Source organism: Nycticebus coucang, chromosome 8 (genome assembly GCF_027406575.1).
Source record: "Nycticebus coucang isolate mNycCou1 chromosome 8, mNycCou1.pri, whole genome shotgun sequence".
Lineage (NCBI taxonomy): Eukaryota > Metazoa > Chordata > Mammalia > Primates > Lorisidae > Nycticebus > Nycticebus coucang.
In genome coordinates this window covers 69478091-69499759 of record NC_069787.1, presented here as the reverse complement: position 1 = coordinate 69499759, position 21669 = coordinate 69478091, and the positions used below count along the sequence as shown (strand labels likewise).

The following is a 21669-nucleotide window of genomic DNA, read 5'->3' as shown; positions in this document are numbered from 1 at the left end:
CTTCTGTAACATTGTTCCCTAAACAGTATGGTTTTAATAAGTGACTATATAATTTTAAAATACTTGATTATCTTTACTAATATAAATTTTATTATAAAAGCTATAGCCATAGAAGATTATAATTAACACAAGTATTTTTTAGTATAGTAATTATAAACATACTTAATGAAACATCCAGCTTTAAAGATTTATATCAAGTTTTAGACATTATTTTAATATCACAATTGAGAGTTGATTTGAAATCTCTATCAATGACCTCTGTTATGGCATTCCATAAATAATATTTATCTATTACTGTTTTCATTACTTTAAATAGAATTGTACCTGTTTTTATTTCCTGGATACTTGTCATATGACATTTAGGAAAAATATTTTGGCTTAAAATTTTTGAAGTATATCATCACACTTACAATATTTATATATTCTTCCTAGAGAAACTTACAGGTAATAATTAGATAAAGAAAACTACACATTTTGCATGTTTTCCAAGCTTTTTTTAGTTGTGATAAAAGTATGTGTAACATTAAATTTACTATTTCACCATTTTAAAGTATTGAGTTCAGTAGTGTTAAATATGTTTATTGTGTTATGCAGCATATTTCTAGAATTAGTTCATTTTGTAAAACTGAACCTCTATAACAACTGAATAGTAATTTCTCCTCTTTCATGTCCTTTGGTAACGGGACAAGTAAGAAAAGCCTTTCTTTCTGTTTCTATGATTTTGAGTATTTTAGATACTTTATATGAGTGGAATCATACAATATTTGTCCTTGTGACTGGCTTATTTGTTTAGCATAATGTGTTTGAGGTTCAGCCATGTAGCATGTGGCAGGATTTCCTTCTTTTTGAAGGCTGCATAATATTACATTGTACCTATATAGTGTGCTTTCTTTATCCATTCATCCATCAGTGGACATTTGAGTTGCTCCTGCCTCTTGGGTATTATGAATAATGCTGTGATGAACAGCATTCATCATGAATCTTGTATGAATCTCTCTTTGAGATTCTGCTTTAAATTCTTTTTATTTTATTTTATTTTATTTTTTTGCAGCTTTTGGCCGGGGCTGGGTTTGAACCTGCCACCTCCAGCATATGGGGCTAGCGCCTACTCCTTTGAGCCACAGACACTGCCCTCTGTTTTAAATTCTTTTGGATATACACCAAAGGGTGGGATTGCTGGATCATACGGTGATTCTGTTTTTTACACTTGCTCTTAGCCAAAAGGCCGAAAAGTGATGGTAATTCTATTTTTAATGTTTTAAGGAACCTCTGTTCTGTCTTCCATAATAACCACAGCACCTTATATTCCCACTAACGGTGTACAGGGGTTTCAGATTTCTCCATATCCTTGCCAACACTTGTTATTCCTGATGGCCATCTTTTTGTGTGTGTGTGTGTGTGTGTGTGTGTGTGTGTGTGTGTGTGAGACTGATTCTCACTTTGGTGCCCTCAATAGAGTGTCCTGTCATCATAGCTCATAGCAACCTCAAACTGTTGGGCTCAAGTGATTCTCTTGCTTCAGCCTCCCAAGTAGCTGGGACTGCAGGCAGCTGCCAAAACACCTGGCTAGTTTTTAGAGATAGGGTCTTGCTCTTGCTCAGGCAATCCAACCACCTCAGCCTCCCAGAGTGCTGGGATGCTGACCATCTTAATAGGCGTGAAGTGATATGTCACTGTGGTTTTGATTTGCATTTGTTTATTAATGTGTTGAGTAACTTTTCATATGTTTCATGGCCATTTTTATATCTTATTTGGAGAATTGTCTACTTTTTATCAGGTTATTTTCTTGATGAGTTATAGAAGTTCCTTATATATTTTGGATATTAATCTCTTATTTGATTTGTAAGTTTTTTTCCCATTCTGTATGTTGCCTTTTCACTGACAGTTGTTTTCTTTGATGCACAGAAATGTTTAAGTTTAGTGTCCTACTTGTCTACTTTTCCTTTTGTTGCCTGTGCTTTTTGTGTCATTTTGATGAAATCATTGCCAAATCCATTGTCCAAAACTTTTGCCTTATGTTTTTTTCTAGTAGTTTCGTAGTTTCAGGGTGTACTTTTAGATCTTTAATCATGTTGAGTTGAATTGTGTATATAGTATAAAGTAAGGGTCTGGCTTCTTTCTTTTGCTTGTCGTTATTCAGGGTTACCACTACCATTTGTTGGAAAGATTGTCCTTTCCCCATTGTGTAGTCTTGATACCTCTGTCAGAAATCATTTAGCCATTTACACAAAGATTTATTTCTATACTCTCTATTATTAGTTTCCTTGGTCTACATATCTATCTTGATGCCAGTGCCGTGCTGCCTTAGATTTTTGTGGCATTGTAATAAAATCAGGTTTTGAAATCAGGAAGTGTGAGAACTCTTTGTTGTTTGAGGATTAATTGGGCTATATAGGATTGAGAATACATGTGAATCTTAAGGGTTTTTTTTGCTATTTCTGCAAAAAATTACATTGGGATTTTGATACAGATAGCATTGAGTTTGTAGATCACTTCAGATAATATGGGCATTTTAATAGTATTTTAAGTCTTTCAATCTATGGGAATGGAATGTCTTTTCATTTGTTTGTATTTTCTTTCATTTTACAGTGTTTTATAGTTGTCACCATACAAGTCTTTCACCTCCTTGGTATTTTCTAAATGCTGTTTTTATGCTGTAGTAAATGGGATTGTTTTCTTAATTTCCTTTTTGATTGGTCATTATTACTTTATTACACAACTGATTTTTGTGTGGTGATTTTATGTCCTGAAACTTTGCTGATGTCATCCATTAGTTGTAACAGTCTGTCTGTCCTTCCTTCCTTTCCTTCCTTTCTTTCTTCCTTTCCTTCCTTTTCTTTCTTCCTTTCTTCCCTTCCTTTTCTTTCTTCCTTTCTTTCCTTCCTTTTCTTTCTTCCTTTCCTTCCTTTTTTCTTTCCTTCCCTTCCCCTTCCTCTCTTTCCCTTCCCTTTGCTTCCTTCTTTTCTTTCCTTCCTTTCTTTCCATTCATTTCCTTCCTCCCTTCCTTTTCCCTTTCCCTCTCTTCTAACTTTTGGGTTTTTTACTACAAGATCATGCCGTTTATGAATATATATTTTTATTTCTTTGCCTATTTGGATGTTTTTCCTTTTCTTTTTTTTTTTTTTCAATTTTTGCTCCAGGCTGGGTTTGAACCCGCCACCTCTGGTATATGGGGTCAGCGCCCTACTCCTTTGAGCCACAGGTGCCTCCCCTCCTTTCCTTTTCTTGTGTATATGCTCTTTTAGAACTATGTTGACTATTGGCCTGATTGGGCATACTTACCTTGTTCCTGATCTTAGAGGAAAAGTTTTCAGTCTTTCACCAATGCACATGGCCTTTCATATGTAGATTTTGTCATACTGAGGTAATTTCATTCTACTCCTAGTTTAGGTATTTTTTATCAGGAAAGGGTGTTGAAGTTTGTAAAATGCTTTCTGTATATAACTTGAAATGAATTATAATGATTGATTTTCCTATGTTCAAACATTCTTTCATTCCGGTATAAATTCCACTTGTTTGTGGTATATAATCCTTTTAATGTGCTGTTGAATTGGGGTTTTGGGGGGGGGGGTGATTTTTGTATCAGCATTCATCAGAGTGTTGCTTTGTGGTTTTCTTGTTGTGTCTTTGTCCAGTTTTGGTATCAGAAATGCCAGCCTCTAGAATGCTTCAGGAAGTATTTCCTGCTTTCATTATTTAGAAAGAGTTTGAAGAGCATTGTTGTTAATTCCTTTTGACTATTTGGTAAAATTTTCCTCTGAAGCCATTTGATTCTGGCCTTTACTTTGTTGGGAAGTTTTTGATTACTTCTTTAATCTTACTTGTTACAGATCTGTTCAGATTTTTAAATTCATCATTCAGTCTTGGTAGATTGCATGTTTCTAGGAACTAATCCTTTTCTTTTAGATTGTCCAATCTGTTGCTATGTAAATGTTCATATAAATCTCTTACACTTTTTTTATTTCTGTGAAATTAGCTGTGGTTTTTTCCTTTCAAATTTTAGTTATTTGAGTTTTATTTCTTTTATTTAGCTAAGGGTTTGTCAGTGTTGCTGATCATTTTGAAAAAAAAAAAAAAACCCTTGATTTCCCTGATTTTTTTTTTTGGTGTTTTTGTCTCTATTTCATTTATCTCTGCTATAATCTTTTATTTCCTTCTTTCTACAAGTTTGTGTTTAGTTTTTTCCCAGTTTTTTGAGGTATAAAGTTAAGTTGTTGATTTGAGATGTTTCTTCTCTTCATTTTTAAGTGCAGTGTACTGCTTTACCTGTGTCTCATAAATCTGTTCTGTTTTTCTGTATGGAGATAATTTTCTAACTTCCCTTGTGATATCATCTTTAATCCATTGATTATCTAAGAGTGAGTTGTTTAATTTTCACATATTTGTGAATTTTTGTTTTCCTTCTATTATTGACTTCTAGTTTCATCATATTGTCGATGAAGAAGATATTTTATATGGTTACAATGTTCTTAATATGTGGTCTGTGTTGAAAAATGTTCCATATGCACTTGAGAAGACTGTGTATTCTGATGTTGGGTGGAATGCTCTGTGAATAATTGTCTGTTAGGGGTGGCGCCTGTGGCTCAAAGGAGTAGGGCGCCGGCCCCATATGCCAGAGGTGGTGGGTTCAAACCCAGCCCCGGCCAAAAACAAAAACAAAAACAAACAAACAATAACGTCTGTTAGGTCCAGTTGATTTATAGTATTGTTCAAATCCCTATTGACTTATTGATCTTCTGTCTCGTTCTATCCATAATTGAAAGTAGGGTGTTGAAATCTCCCACTATTACTGTGTGACTCTATCTCCCTTCACTTCTTAAACTGTTAACTTCATATATTTGCAGCTCTTAAGTTTAAGTGTAATGTGTTTGTAATTATTTCTAATTGGTGAATTGATCTTTTATCATTATATAATGTCTTCTTCAGTTGCTTGTGACAGTTTTTGTCTTAAAGAGTATTTTGTATGGTGAAAGTATGGTCTCATATTACTTTCTTTAGATTCCTGTTTTCATGGAATATCTTTTTTCACCCTTTCACTTGTAACCTTCATGTGTTCTTGCATCCGAGTCTCTTATAGACAGCATCTAGTTAGATCTTATTTTTTTATTCAGTTAGTCAGCCTATATAATTTAATTGGGTTGCTTAATCCATTTACATTTAAACCAATTATTGATATAGAAGGATTTACTATTGCCATTTTGTTGTTTTCAGTATGTCTTGTAGGCTTTTTTGTCCACCTTTCCTCCCTTGCCTTCTTTTGTATTTTGATTCTCTTTTCATTTCCCTTCATTTATATCATTTATATTTGATATTTTCTTTGTGGTTATCATTATAATTACATAAAACATCTTAATATGAGTGCAATTTTAGATTAATAAGAACTTCAAGCCTATGTAATAGCTCTCTAACCAGGGGTGTTCACTCATTTGGGGAGGATTTTTTGTGTTTGCTTATCTGTGGTGTCGGATATCATGAAAAGTGTGCATGAACCCTTTTATTGCTAATCTGCTTTCGTTAGTGTTTGCATAGTTACTGTGTGGCCAGAGACAAATCTTATTCTTCCAAAGTGCAGGAGAAAAGAAAATAGGTTAGGCACCCCTGTGTCTATGTCTTTATATCTCTGCCCTCCCTAGTTTGCTACTGATGGCATGAATTACTCTTTTCATGTTGTGTATCCTATAACATGGATTTATAATTACTTTGCTTTTAAAATTCTGTACCATATTTTGAAATGATCTATGTACTTACATTACTAGAAGGGTCCATATTTGTATGTATATAAGACTTATTCAAAAAGTTGATGGAAAATGTGTATTATAAAAAAAATCCTATGCACTCCCTTCAAACATTTTTTGTGCCAAAGTAAATTCATACTAACTTCTTCTAATATGTTTGATCATGATCTAATTTATAGTACTAAGAAGGATAAGAATCAGTTTGAAAAGAGTCCCTGTCAGAGCAACATGAATTGTGCTAAAATTGAAGGAAGAATGGACATCAACTTTATGGCAAGATCTGGGTGAAAGAAGTATTGAAATTGATGCTTTATGGAAAGTTCATGGGCACAATGCCCTGAAGAAATCAGCAGCTTACAATTGGATAACTTTTTTAAAGAAGGGATGAGATGATGTTGAAGATGAAACCCTAAGTGGCAGACTATCCACATGAATTTGTGAGGAAAAAGTTCATATTAATTTTGTTAAGAGGACTGACAATTACCGGAAGAAACAATAATCAACACCATAGATATCTTGGTTCAGCTTACACAATTCTGACTGGAAAAGTAAAGTTGAATTATCTTTCCATTCAATAGATGCTAGGACCTTTGCACCCAGATCAACTATGGCCAAGAGCAGAACTTTTGATGGAAATTTTAAACAAGTGGGATCAAGATCTTGAAGCATTTCTTTGAAGTTGTAACAGAAGGTGAAACACAGCTTTACCAGCACAGTCCTGAAGAGAAAACACAAAGCAATGGCTACCAAGAGATGGAAATGGTCAGTTAAAGCAAAAGGGGACAGATCAAGAGCAAAAGTCATGGCAACAGTGTTTTGGAATCCTCAGGGTATTTTTCTTTTTTGGAGGGTCAAAGAATAATAGTATCTGTTTATTATGAGAAGGCTTTAAGAAAGTTAGCCAAAGCCTTAGCAGAAAAATGGGAAAGCTTTCACCAGAATTCCTTTTCCACCTCAGGTTCCTCCACCACAACAGTGCTCCTGCTTATTTTTCTTATCACATAAGGACAATTTGGTGAGAGTTTTGATGGGAATTTATTAGGCGTCTACCTTATAGTCGTGATTTGGCTCCATATGACTTCTTATGGTTTCTTAATTTTAATTTTTTTTTTTTTTTTTTTTTGTAGAGACAGAGTCTCACTGTACTGCCCTAGGGTAGAGTGCCATGACATCACACGGCTCACAGCAACCTCTAACTCTTGGGCTTACGTGATTCTCTTGCCTCAGCCTCCCGAGCAGCTGGGACTACAGGCGCCCGCCACAACACCCGGCTATTTTTTTGTTGCAGTTTGGCCGGGGCTGGGTTTGAACCTGCCACCCTCGGCATATGGGGCTGGTGCCCTACTCACTGAGCCACAGGCGCCGCCCGGTTTCTTAATTTTAAAGAACCTTAAAGGGCTCCCATTTTTCTTCAGGTAATAATGTAAAAAAGACTGTCTTGGGTGGCGCCTGTGGCTCAAAGAAGTAGGGCGCTGGCCCTGTATGCCGGAAGTCACGGGTTTAAGCCCAGCCCCAGCCAAAAAATGCAAAAAAAAAAAAAAAAAGACTTTCTTGATCTTCCCAGAACTATCAGTTCTTTAGAGATGGATTAAATGGCTGGTATCATCACTTACAGAAGTATCTTGACCTTGATGGAGCTTATATTGAGAAATAATTTTTATTTATTTATTTTTTTTGTAGAGACAGAGTCTTACTTTATTACTTTAGAGTGCTGTGGCATCACATAGCTCACAGCAACCTCCAACTCCTGGGCTTTGGTGATTCTCTTGCCTCAACCTCCTGAGTAGTGGGGACCACAGGTGCCTGCCACAATACCCAGCTATTTTTTTGTTGTGGTTTGGCTGGGTTGTGGGGCCGGCGCCCTACCCACAGGCACTGCCCGAGAAATAATTTTTATTTTTCTCTTTTAATTACATTTTCCCGTAACTTTTTGATATCCCCCTAGGCTTTATCAGGGAGTTTTATATTTTTGTACAGTTTTGTGTTGCTTTTTTTTTTGTCCTTTTACTTTAACTTGAAGAAATCCCTTCAGAATTTCTTATTCAGCAAATGTAGTGGTGATGAACTCCTTTAATTTTTGTTTACCTAGGAAAGTTTTAATTTCTCCTTCAAAGAATATTATACCTAGCAAAATGGTAGTTTTGCTAGGTATAATATTCTTTGTTGGTAGTATTTTCTTTTAGCACTTGCAATATATCATCCACTCCCATTTAGCCTGCAAGGTATCTGCTGAGAAACTGGTGATAATATAACAAAAGCTCCCTTGTACATGATGGTTCTCTTTGCCACTTTCAAAATTCTCTCTTTTGTGTATGACTTTTGATAGTTTGATTATGGTGTATCGCCATATAGGTCTTTTTAGATTTTCCTTGGAGTTCTTTGAGGTTATTGAATTTGTATGTTCATCTCTCTCATGTTTGTAAAGTTGTCATTCACTATTTTGTCAATGGTCTCTTTACTCATTTCTCTCTAGCGTCTTCTTTGAGACTTTCATATGTACATGTTGTTGTGATTTATTTTTCATCTTTTTTGTCTTTTTTTACTCCTCTTGGTAATTTTGAAAGTCCCATCTTCAAATTTGCTGTTTTTTTTTTTTTTTTTCCTTCTGCCTGGTCAAGTTCATGATGAAGATCCTCTAGTATGGTGGTTCTCAACCTTCCTAATGCCGTGACCCTTTAATACAGTTCCTCATGGTATGGTGACTCCCACACATGAGGAGCGGTGTCTCGGTTCCTCAGACCATCAGAAATATGTGTTTTCTGATGGTCTTTGGTGACCCCTGTGAAAGGGGAAAGGGTTGTTCGACTCCCAAATGGTTCGTGACCCACAGGTTGAGAACTGCTGCTCTAGTATATTTTTGACTCAGTTATTGTATTTTTCGGTTCCAGAAATAATGCCTACCCCTCCCTTATAGTTTCTCTGTTGACTTTCTCTGTTCATGTATTGTTCTACAGTTTTTTGTTCAGTTTTCTTTTTCTGTTCACTTAAATCATTGAGCACCTGTATAATGGTTATTATTAATTCTTTGGTAACTCATATATCACCATTTCTTCATGGTCAATTTCTGGAGATTTAATTGTTCCTTCAACTAGGTTATATTTTCCTTTTCTTTGTATAGTTTATCATTTTCTCTTGGGACCTTTGCAATTGAAAGCTAAACCGTCTTTCTAGTCTTTGCAGTCTGGTTTTATGTTGGGAGGAGTTTCTTCATCTAGTTAATCTAGCTAGAGTATCTGGGGAACTTGCAAATCTTTTTTGGTGATGCATCCTGTCTAACACTGTGTGTGTCTCTTAATGGAAGAGGTTTGCCTGTGTTTAACATAGGAACTCTTCCTGTTGTCTGCTGTACTGTGGCCGCTCATGTTGTAGTATGCTACAGTACCGGAGCTCCACCTTGTGGGTATCTCTGATATTGCAGATTTTGATTTTAGACCAAACCATGTTGATTGCCTTTGTTCTCAATGGCCCCCAACCTGGTATCCTATTCCTGTCAGTATTTAGATTGGGCAAGACAGAAACCAGTTTCCAGGGTGGTAGAACTCTCTATCTCATTGGAGGTATATTCATCTTCTTTTGCTCCCCAAGGAGAAATAGGAAATTGGGGGTTTCTTCAATTTTCCCTTGCTGGGGCTGGTAGAGAGGATCATGGGCTTTGATGTCGGTTTTGTGCCTCGCCTGGGTACAGGAACCTCTTACGTGTGTTCCAGATTTCTCACAAAGGTATTTGGATTGTATGTTGTTGTTAAATCCATGTCTTCATGGGGGAAGAAGGGTCTGAGGTCTCCTATTTTGCCATCTTGCTGATCTCACTCACATTGTTTTCTGATGTTTCAGATATTATCGTAGCAACTTTTTAAACTTGATAGGGATCTGGGTGGGGTTCTGGCTAAATATATTTATTTTTTCATATATCCATTTGGGAAGAGAGGGAGGAAAAGGCAATTGAGAATGGAAAAAGTTGTAAATCCTTGAAAAAGGAGTGAGATAGGGCTTTACTCCTGTTTCCATCCTTATGTGCTACTAAAGTTTAGTGTAATTCATCAGGACCAATGCAGACATCCATATTAGGTAGGCATGAATCTCTGGTTGAATCTAATCTTGAAAATATTTTCTTCATGATGGAATTTATTTTGGAGGAATAGCCTGGGACATGAAAGCATTTACTTGTGTGAGTATTATATGCCCCTAACTTTTTTGCCAATAATTGGAAGCTTAGAATTGCAATACTAAGTTAATGGTAAAATGTTACCTACTTTTAATTCCATAGCATCTATCATACTTCAGCATGTTGTTAGGGGCCAGGTGTAGTGGCTCTGGGTGTCGCTTGAACTTAGGAGTTCCAAGACCAGCCTGAGCAAGAGCAAGATCTCATCACAATTAAAATAGGAAAACTAGCTGGGCACTTGTACTCCCAGCTACTCAAGAGGAGCTTGAGTACAGGAGTTTGAGGTTTCTGTGAGTTATGATGCCATGGCACTCTTCCAATGGTGACAGAGTGAGGCTCTGTCTCAAAAAAAAAAAAAAAAAAGAAAAGCACATTCTTAAAGAATTGATCTTAGTCATTATGAGCTGTCTTCTATTTTGAGGATCCATTTTAAAAATTGATTTTTATTGTTAAATTTGCTTCTATAAACTAGTAACTATTAGTTCATTAAAAGACTATCTGGTATTTTTAAAATATAGTTTATATTTCTGGCTCGCTAGTTTGTCATCTAACTTTTGGTAGAAGAATAGGCAAACCTTATGAACAGAATTATTTTCCTTTGTCCAAAGCTATTTTTAAGTGACTCTTAAGCAGTGTTAATGAGTAAACTTATAAATGAAGGAATGTGTGAGAATATAGCTTAGAATTTAGTAAAATGAGTTATTTTTAGTACTCTTATTTTGATGCATTAATAAATCTCCAATTTTATATAAAGTTTATGGCATTAGGAAAGTATAATTAATGTATGAATTACTTTGGGGTAGGTATGTTACAATTCTTATTTAAATTCATTTATTTTGTCTCACATCATGGGCTCTTGTGTAGGTATGTTAAAATTCTTCATATGAGGCTACTCAGAGGTCATGCATTTTGATTTTTAAATGCTTTAAAACATAAATGACAACATATTTTTTTAAAATGGAAACTTTAAACATGATGGTGTGTTTATGTCTAGGACCTGAATTGCAGTTGTATACTGATACTGTTTAAATGTATCAAATCTGTTATCTGTTTTGTTTGTCCTCTGCTTCATTTCTACTAAATTTTGAAAGCCTATGAAGGTATCTCAGTTTTCATTGTGTCTTATATTTGAGTTGTTTTTAGACTCTGAAAAAAGTAGGCTATCTTAAATACCCTTCTTTTACTGGGTGTCATATTTGTTAGCATTAAGAAATTCCAGAAGGATAGAGGTATGTTCTTTGGAACATAACATACCTCTAGACCTTGGAAATTTGATTTGACATCCTTGTCAAATACTACTATAGGAATATGTTTCTACTATAGGAATGGTGAGGATCTCCAACCTCCTTGAAACTGGTAAAGAAACTGGAATCCTAGGGTGCCTCCAGTATTGGGGCACTGAGAGCTTATATGTGAGGGATTATAATGTGTGAAATTTGAAGATTTCATAAACTGTTATTTTCAACCTTGTCAATGTTTATTAATTACGTAGGTTAATATTTTGTGTGGCTTATTTTTGTCCACCTCTTACTATAGTCTTCAATAGCTTAATGTCAAGGAACCTGAATTGAAAGCTTTTGGGATGCTTATAGCTAGCCATAGTCATTGTGGTTCTGTAACCTGGATAGAACTCATATTCCCTGTGAAGTTTAGTTGCGAGGATCACAAGAATTGATATCTTACAGAATTGGGAAATATTTATTTTGGGGTTGAATAGATGGAGGCTCTTCTAGTGATTCTGGTGACTGTACCCACATAATTGAGCTGAGTCAAAACTATACCTTCATATGGTATTACAAAGAGAATTAGACTATTAGGAAATAGACCTATGTTCTCTATAGAGCTTAAAAAAATTGTTGAGTTGGAAAGATAATTTTGATGTCACATGTGAAAAAGAAAACCCATATGATATGTCCGTACACATTTTAGTTTGATAGGTTATTTAAATTTGGTTTTTTGGTTAATTTTAGACTCTTTTTGATCAGAATAATGCTGCAAAAAATGAAGAGTCAGAAACTACAAACAAAAATGATTCTTCAAAGAAGCTGTCTGTTGAGAGAGTATATCAGAAGAAGACACAACTTGAACACATTCTTCTTCGTCCAGATACATATATTGGGTCAGTGGAGCCATTGACACAGGTAATTATTTGCTAAAATTGATTGAGGAGATGTATATCTATATCTACTTTTTAGTATGTTGATAAAGTTATTGTGATTATAATCTTTGCAAGTCTGTAATTTTGTTTCTATGTTTAAGAGCAAAATTTGGGTGAGAGATCTAGGAGAAATAGAAATGTCTATCAGAAGAAAGAAAGTATAAGGTAAATTGGTGCCATGTGAATATTTAAAAAGTCCTTAAGATCATGCTATGGCTTATTTTAATGGTAGTGCCTTCTAAGATTTGTACATATGCACTATTTTGTACTTAGTCTGGACTTGGTTTACATATACACACATTATCTTATTTCATCCTAACAATTTTGGGAAGTAGGTATTGTTATTTCTTTTCCATTTTATAGACGAAGAAGGGAAAGGTTAATAAGTTTAAGAAATGTGCTCAGATTTCTCAACTTGTGAGAACTGAGTTAGTTCAGTCCAAAATCATGTTTTGTTCATACTATTTTACTTTGTGTTTTCTATAGTATAGAAAGGTAAAAGGATGAAGTAGAAGTGTAAAGTGAATATGTTTTTATATTTTTCTATTTCATTTAAATGCTGTTTTCAGTAATTCTTGGTGCCTTATATTAAAGCTGACTCTATGTATGACTGAGAATATACTTGGTACATAGTGAATAATTGCTCAATGTTGAGGTTATTTAAGTTTAATATGAATAGTTAAGTTGACTATTACTGAAGTTATATGATTTTATCCTTTGAAGGTCTAAGTATTTAAGTGAACATAAACGAACATAATGTGAATTTATACTATGAAAAATTGATGTTAAAGATCAGTGGTGTAAAAAAATGTTTCTGAATTTTTCTTTCCATGCAGTTAATGTGGGTGTATGATGAAGATGTAGGAATGAATTGCAGAGAGGTTACCTTTGTGCCAGGTTTATACAAGATCTTTGATGAAATTTTGGGTGAGTACTTATTTAGGATTTAATGCATCTGTTTCTATTAATGTTATTATATTGTCTCTATATGTGTATAAAGCCAGATTTACCAGTATAAATCTAAAGGTATATCTGTAGCTTTTAACCTGACAACCTGTATGAATGTTCTTCAGAAACTTTATACTACTAGTTATAATATGTTCATATCCTGTGTTTCATATCTTTGTGTTTGATTTCGTTTATCTGCACAACCAGTATGTTGTATTTGTAATCCTTTGGTTTGTACTCTTGTGTGTGTAGTCATCTGGGATTTGCTGGCATCACAGTTACCTTGGGGGTATGTTAACACATTGCCACAGTAGAAAAATAATTTTTTCTGGGTGGTGCCTGTGGCTCAAGGGATAGGGCGCCGGCTGCATATACTGGAGGTGGCAGGTTCAACCCCGGCCTGGCAAAAAAAAAAAAACTGCAAAAAGGATTTTTTCTTGGGGTCACAGTATCTTATTAGGCCACGAGATATGTGAGTTATATTTGCTTCACCAGGCCTTGGGCTTAAAACTAGCATGAGTTGCATGCAACTCACATGACACCTAATGTGCTAAATATGGAGATGTCAGGGAGTTGGCTGTGGAACATGTAAATTTGAGTTTTTCCTTCAATAAATCATGTATTATTGGGCAGCCAAGTTTAGTAACTAAGTGGCCTAAGCAATCTCTGTACCTTCCAAATTACATGATTAATAAAATTATAATGGAATGTGAATGTCTAATTGATTTCTAGGGAATGTATATATTTTTAAGCATGGACTTTCTAGAGAGTCTTTGCTTTGGTACCTCAGCAGTGAGTTTTCTTAAACAGAGGGGTTGTTTGGGTCTCCGTGAGCTGCTGCTGCTTGGTCTTTAGGAAAACTACAGGAAAATAAAACTGGTTATATATAATACCTTTGCTTTTTCCTCCCAACACTCTACCTAATTTTACTATTTATTTTAAGTTGACCACACAGCATTTGCTAAAAACATATTTCTTCTATGATTGTGTCCAATCTTTTTTGAAGCAGTGGTTATTTTTATTATCAGCTGTAGTGCATAAGTTTAGAATTTTGATTTCTGAGAGTGTTAAGGACTTCTTTGTAATTCAAAAACATTTGGTTTCAGTTCAGTCTGCTAATCAAGTCACTAGTTTATTAAAGGAGGCAAATAGAAAGTAATTGATACTTCTAAGACAATATATAATTGAGCAAATTTTTTTACTTTTAGACCTAGATTAGGGGGTTATAAAAAAAATGCAGGTGTGCGTTCTTACTTAATTTGTTTGTCATATTGCACTAAAATATTTCCTCCTTTTTGTATGGTGAAAAACATAACAGTAAGTTGATATGACATAAAATTTAAGAATATTATTTGGAAAATAAGATTTGTGTTAGAAGTTAGCAGTAAGTATTTTCATTAATTATTACCATACGTAGATATTTATATTAAGCAGTGATGCATATACATTTGTGTCCATGTATTTATTTATATAATTTTGTATGTTACTCAATAAGATACTTAATTTTGTAGTTAATGCTGCAGACAATAAACAGAGGGATAAGAACATGACCTGTATTAAAGTTTCTATTGATCCGTAAGTATATTTCAAGTTTTATATTTTATGCTTAGTTTTTTTATTTAGGTAATCCTTACTTTATGAATACTCCTCAAATGAATAATATACTCTTATGTTTCCCCTTTGCTTCATTTTGTTATTTTTGCCTCTTTTTTGTGTGTCAGTTATTACTCTTTTCCCCAAAGTACTTCCCTGGAAGCTCTGGAGATCATTTTTCTTTGAGCTGTTTCATCTGTTAATCACTGTATCTTTCCTTCTTACCCTTACTTTGGGACTCAAGTCTAAGAGCTATTGTTACTGCTATTCCAGTTACATTATGGTTTAAATTTATTTTTCCTGACTGGTATTTGGACTTTTCCTTATTTATGAAGACATTTAATTATTTAGGTATTGCTAGTTTTACAGAACATATACTAAGTCTTTACCTAATTAGGTATCACTGGTGATTTATTTTGGCGAGTGAAGGTGTATAAAATTGTTTTAAATTAAAAATCTAGTTGTTACATTTATGTTTTTACTAGCATGCTTTTTATAAAATATTATATTACATTTATCTTTTTTAATTTCATCAGTAATTTAGCATAATTTTTCTTAGTAAACGTGAAAATTTAAAAATTCTGGTGCAGATTTATTTTCAATAATCTAATTTCCAAAGTCATGGTCAAGATTAGTGGTATGGAATAGAATTTATACTTGATGATACCATGAAGTTATTTGTATTTTATATGAAAACATTACCAGATAACTATGTTGTTGAAGTTCTTGATTTTTCTTTTTCTGTCTTCCTTTTTAAAAATTTGTATTTCTAAAATGACTGCATTTTTAAGAACTTGTATGGTTAGGAGTACAAGACATTTATAAGGTACAACTTATACAAAAAGTTTGTTTTGAGAAAGTTTTAGCTGTCAAGATTCCTTTTAATTTTTCTTTTTTTAAAATTTATTATGAAATCATAGCTGTGTACATTAACGCGATCATGGGACACAATACACTGGTTTTACAGACCATTTGACATATTTTCATCACACTGGTTAATGTAGCCTTCCTGGCATTTTCTTAGTAATTGTGTTAAGACATTTATATTCTACATTTACTAAGTTTCACATGTACCCTTGTAAGATGCACCGCAGGTGTAATCCCACCAATCACCCTCCTTCCGCCAATCCTCCCCCCTCCCTTCCCTCCCTCTCCCTCTTCCCCATATTCTTAGGTTATAACTGGGTTATAGCTTTCATATGAAAGCCATAAATTAGTTTCATAGTAGGGCTGAGTACATTGGATACTTTTCCTTCCATTCTTGAGATACTTTACTAAGAAGAATATGTTCCAGCTCCATCCATGTAAACATGAAAGAGGTAAAGTCTCCATCTTTCTTTAAGGCTGTATAATATTCCATGGTGTACATGTACCACAATTTATTAATCCATTCGTGGATCGGTGGGCACTTGGGCTTTTTCTGTGACTTAGCAATTATGAATTGGGCTGCAGTAAACATTCTGGTACAAATATCTTTGTTATAATGTGATTTTTGGTCTTCTGGGTATATACCTAGTAGAGGAATTAGGATTGAATGGCAGATCTATTTTTAGATCTCTAAGTGTTCTCCAGTCCTTTTAATTCTTATTTAGGAAATTGTCCATGAAAACCAATACCTTTGTTCATTTATTATGTTTTAGGAGAGGTAGTAAGAAGCAATAGATGTTGAATGTTTGATATCTTTAACCTTTTTCAAAATTCAGAATTGAAAGATTCTGATTGACAGTTAAAGAAGAAGGGAGGGTTCTTGAAATACATTCTTGATGAACATAGTTACAGTTGTTTCCTTTTTTTACCTTAATTGTTTTAGCCACATTAATCAAAGAATACTGAATTTTAAAAAATGGTATATATAGCATACCTTAATAAAAAAATGACAAAGAAGTGAGCTGAGAAACAACAGCTCTACAGATAAGAGCTCTTGGTGTATTTTACTTACCAGTTATTATATAGTAGATATTTTGTACACAGACTAATTCTATATAATTCATAGCTTCCCCCTCCATTTTAAACTTCCTTTTAAACCAGCAAACATTTTTATGTGGGCATAAGAGGAGAATTATCACCACATTTATTTAGTTCTTAATGGCAATCTGATATTAGGTTATTTTTTTCTTTTTTATCTCCCGCCTCATTTTAACTGCCTCTGCTAAAAAATTATTTTATTTCAGTGTCAGGCAAAAATTCTTAGCTATTCCAATGAAGAAAAGGTGAAGGTAGTATATTTTTCACTTCTTTCTTCATTTTTTTTGTTGTTGTTCACTAATCATTGGTGAAAGATTATTGAGTCTTACCCCTGCCTTTAATTGAATTTTATATATCTTTAAAGTTGGCATTAGGCAAGCATTTTGTGAGAGTTGTTGCTTCTTAGATTTTATTTCTAAGTTTTAGCCACAGCTTGACTTTCAATTTTTTCCCCCCTGCAGTACTATATGATGTAGGAATAAATTTTAAGTAAAAAGTCAAGGTTGTGAAAGATACAGAATGGATGAGCAAGGCATGCCATGTAGAATTTGGATATCTCTTCTAGAAGTTAAAGAATTTGGAGCATGTGTTAGTCCGTTTTGTATTGCTAGAAAGGAATACATGAGACTGGGTCATTTATAAAGAAAAGAGATTTATTTGGCTCAGTTCTTCAGTCTGTACAAGAAGCATCATACCATCATTTGCTTCTGATAAGGACTTCTGGGAGCTTCCAATCAAGGAAGAAGGGGAAGCAGGTGTGAAAGGAGGAGGCGTCAGGTTCTTTTAAACATCTCTTGGGATCAAAGTTCAGAATGAGATTTGGAGGGGAAAAAATATCCAAACTGTATCAGAGAAGTTTCTTACAGAGGAGTTTAGGTATGTTAAGTAACATAAAAGTTTTTATTGAAACAGTTTTTCTGCTGGCATCTATCTGATGCCAACAAAAACAAATGTATGCAAAGCACATTAGCCAGAGTTCAAAATATTTCTCTAGTTTATATATTCTTATTTATTTAGGGTTGATAGCTTGAAACTATAGCTTTCCAAAAATACCACACACTCATGCTAAATTGTATGTACAAATCATTTCATTGTTAAGCAAATAGGATTATAACATGTATACTATTTTATATCTTTGTATTTTTATTTAACTTATTATGTACAGCCTTCCTTACTGATCTGTTTAATTCTTTTAAACTGTTTGCCAGTACTCTATTATGTTGATGCATCATAATGTATTCACCCACTTTCTAGTTGGTAAGTCGTAGATACTTAGATTGTTTTCAATGTTTCCTTTTAGCCTTGATTATTTTTGAAATTTTATATGTAGCCTATTCAAGCACAGTATTTTTGTGAAAGATTGTCAATGGAGCATTAGGATTGTTAAAACTGACTCTAAAAGTTTGGGTAAAATTTGGCTAGACAAAAGAGAGAGAGAAAGACGTCACACAAGGGAAAGACACATAAACAAAGAAATGGAAAAATTGAGAATGAATATGGACGAGTAATAAACTGACCTGAAGGAACGGTAGGATGCGTGTTGTAGAATAGTGGCAATTATATTTGGCTACCAGGAAGGCTATAGATAACAGGCCTTGAACATGCAGGTAGAGGATTCTTAAACTTGATTTTGTTGAAAATGTGGACCTACTGTTGTGTTCTAGATAAAAAAAAAAAATAGTGTTATAAAAGCTAGATTAAGTCCATTAAAGTTATGCAAAATAATTTTAAGTGGAGTGACTATACAGGAAACTATTGCAGTGATCGATGTTTAAGATATTAGTCTATACTACTGAATTTGGAATGACAAAGAGATTGATACTGATATGAAATGAATCTAATAGGACAAACTAATAGGATTTGATGAGTTACAATTCTAGAGAATGATATCAAAATTTGAGCCTAACAGATTAGCAGAAGTGAAGCTCTGTTGCAGAGTGAGAGAAAGAAAATTAGCTGATTTGGAGCGGGAGGGTTATGTGTTAACTTTTTATTTTAGTTTATTGTTCTTTACTTTTGATTTGATTATCTCCTGAATCTTTGATTTTCATTTTGGCTTTTATAACTAAATTTTTTAGTATAATAACTACTTCTAATAATTCTTGAGAGATTAAGGTATGTGTAAGTGAAACAATTAGAAATTAGATTGGTAAACGATGCATTTTTAAGCTAATTTCCAATATTGGTTATGAAGCTGTGTCTCCTTTAAAATTTGTCTCTTAAATGGATAAAGGTACATACTACTCTAAACAGTGGAGTACATAAAATTTTCATTTGCATGTCAAGTTCCTGTTACCCATAGGGGGCTCTCCTCTACACCATTCAGGGCTAAAACTGTTGATTTTATTATGGAAAGGCTTATAAGACCAAAAATAGGTAATATCTACAAATTTTAAACTATTAAAATTTATGACAATGATTGACAAAATACAAACATCTCTTTAATGTTTAGGCTTAGGATGGGATACATTTAAGGCTGTTTGTATCTTTTCCACTTATACTCCTGTAGCATTTAGGTAGAAAATGAAAATAGTAATGCCCATTGGCTCCGCAGAGCTATGTGGTTCACAGGTGTTATGCTGGTAGAATTAAGCAGGAAGATCATGGTTAATGTATGTAAAAAGAAAAGCAAATCTATAGCTGTAGATTTAGATTAATGTATGCAAATAAAAGCTGCAGTTCTCTGGGAGGCTGAGAATTTCTTCTGAGAAATGTTGCATTGTTACGTTGCAGAGCTTATTGATTCTAATTTGAATTATGGCTCAGGGGTAGAAATGTGTGTCCTCAGCAAATATTTTCTTGAAAGATGAATCAGTGTCTTCCAATTAATGAATCTTGTTTGTGATCATTCAGGTTTTAAGGTTACTTTACTTTTTAATTAACGTATCTTTAAACTATCTTAAGCTCTAAACTCTGCTTGTTTATTTACAGTGAATCTAACATTATAAGCATTTGGAATAATGGGAAAGGCATTCCAGTAGTAGAACACAAAGTAGAGAAAGTTTATGTTCCTGCTTTAATTTTTGGACAGCTTTTAACATCTAGTAACTATGATGATGATGAGAAAAAAGTTACAGGTAAAGTCCGAATAGAATTTTGATTGAAAAGTATTGTTTTCTTAACAACTTCTCTAACTTTGTTTATTAAAATACTACAGGAAAGGAAACCTGTGCAGTTTTTTGTGAGAACATCCTTTTTAGAATTAATGTCTATAAACTATCATGTATAATAAATATTGTTTTGATAATAGTCTAACAGCAACATTATTAAGTCTGGTAGTACATTGACTATTATCTTAGCACTGCTGGAACTTTAACCTGACTGCCAGTTTGAGTTTTGATTTAGATAAGACTGGTGTGATGCTTATATATATGAATTCATTATTATTTAAGCCCTGTGTCTTTTGATATTAAGTTACTCTTAAACTATTTTCCTTAAGAAGATCAGGATCAAAAATGTAGATAATCCTTGAAAGTGCTTTGATCAATACCAAATGTTTTTGTACTTACTTATGTTGCCCAAGTAGATTGTTTATTTTTAAAACCAAGGTTCTGGGAAGTGATGTAGATTAAAATTTTATAATAGAGAAGCAACTTTGATAGAAAGTTCAGATTTCTTACTTAATGTAGACTTACTGAGTAATGAAAGATACCAAAGTTGATTCTTTTGAAATTGTGATCGAGGGTTATGAATCTACAAAGTACCCATTTAAATTACATTAGTATATACCAACTCTTAATTGTATCTTTCTTTAAATGAAAACCAATCTAAAAATCCTCTAGAATATTCAATTGATGATAAGATAATGCAATAGGGACACTATTTTGGAACAGATTTGCCTTGTGGTAGGTAAGTTAACAAAGTTCTTTTAAAATAGTTTTCACTGAAGTTTTTTACATTTAATTTTTCTTAACAGGTGGTCGCAATGGTTATGGTGCAAAACTTTGTAATATTTTCAGTACAAAGTTTACAGTAGAAACAGCTTGCAAAGAATACAAACACAGTTTTAAGCAGGTATGAGAGAATCATATTTATTTCTTTTTTTTAAGTAATGTTTTGTTAAGCTCATAAAACCTTAAGTAAATTGCAGCTAGCAGTGATGCATATGTAACTTTTTTTTTTTTTTTTTTTTTTTCAGTTTTTGGCCAGGGCTGAGGTTGAACCCACCACCTCTGGCATATGGGGCTGGTGCCCTACCCCTTTGAGCCATAGGCACCGCCTTTTTTTTTTTTTTCCTGAGACAAAGTCTCACTCTGTCACCCCAGGGGAGAGGGCAGTGGAGTCATCACAGTTCACTGCAACCTCAAACTCCTGGTTCAAGTGATCCTCCTGTCTCAGCCTCCTGAGTAACTGGGACTGCAGATGCATGCCACTATGCCCAGCTGTTTTTTGTAGTTTTTGTAGAGATGGTGTGTTGCTCTTGATCGGGCTGGTCTTGAACTCCTGGCCTCATGCAGTCCTCCCACTGGAGCCTCCTGGAGTGCCATAAAGCCACTGTACCTGGCTCATATATAATTTTTCTTTATTTTTAAACATTAAGTCATAAGAGTAAAGAGATGTCAGCACAGAATACGTTGGAGATTTCATATAAGCCTATCTCTCTACCGTTCCTTTAAAACAAAATGCTTTGATAGACAGACTTCAACTTAGTTAAGTATTAGTGAAAATGTCCTGAACCTCACAGACTCATTTCAATGTGACCCCTTTGCATATTTGAAAGATTCCTCATTGAGTCATCAAATTCGTATTTCAGAATTTTATTGTATTTTATTGTTAAGTCTTTTAAAATAGTTCAATATTTTATGTAAACTTAATTTTTTCAGGAAAAGCATTATGCCTGTTTACTTTTTTGTGAAAGTCTATATAATTGTGTTGAAAAAAATTAAGATAATTTGCTAAAAGTGTGTAAAGTTGTGCAGTTTATTTTTGACATGAACTCATTATAACAGTAGTGTAGTCATTCTTTGAGGGGATTAGTTCCAGGATCCTCCCTCCTATACTCAAATCAAAGGATGTTCAAGTCCTTCATAGAAAATGGTATAGTATTTGCATATAACCTAAGTATAATTTCCCATATATTTTAAATCATCTTTAGATACTTATGG

The 21669-nt window shown here is 33.8% G+C and overlaps 1 protein-coding gene across 2 annotated transcripts in view; it reads left to right on the top strand.

Moving 5' to 3' along the window:
- The window catches only part of TOP2B (DNA topoisomerase II beta), a 73170-nt gene that overhangs the window by 7426 nt on the left and 44075 nt on the right, over nt 1-21669 (top strand). Inside the window, exons 2-6 of one of the 2 annotated variants that reach the window (XM_053600779.1) lie at nt 11886-12041; nt 12895-12985; nt 14518-14581; nt 19496-19641; nt 20481-20578. In XM_053600779.1, the coding sequence (XP_053456754.1) occupies nt 11886-12041; nt 12895-12985; nt 14518-14581; nt 19496-19641; nt 20481-20578 (555 nt within the window). Of the gene's footprint in view, nt 1-11870; nt 12042-12894; nt 12986-14517; nt 14582-19495; nt 19642-20480; nt 20579-21669 lie in introns of both variants that reach the window. The other variant, XM_053600778.1, reaches the window with a different exon arrangement.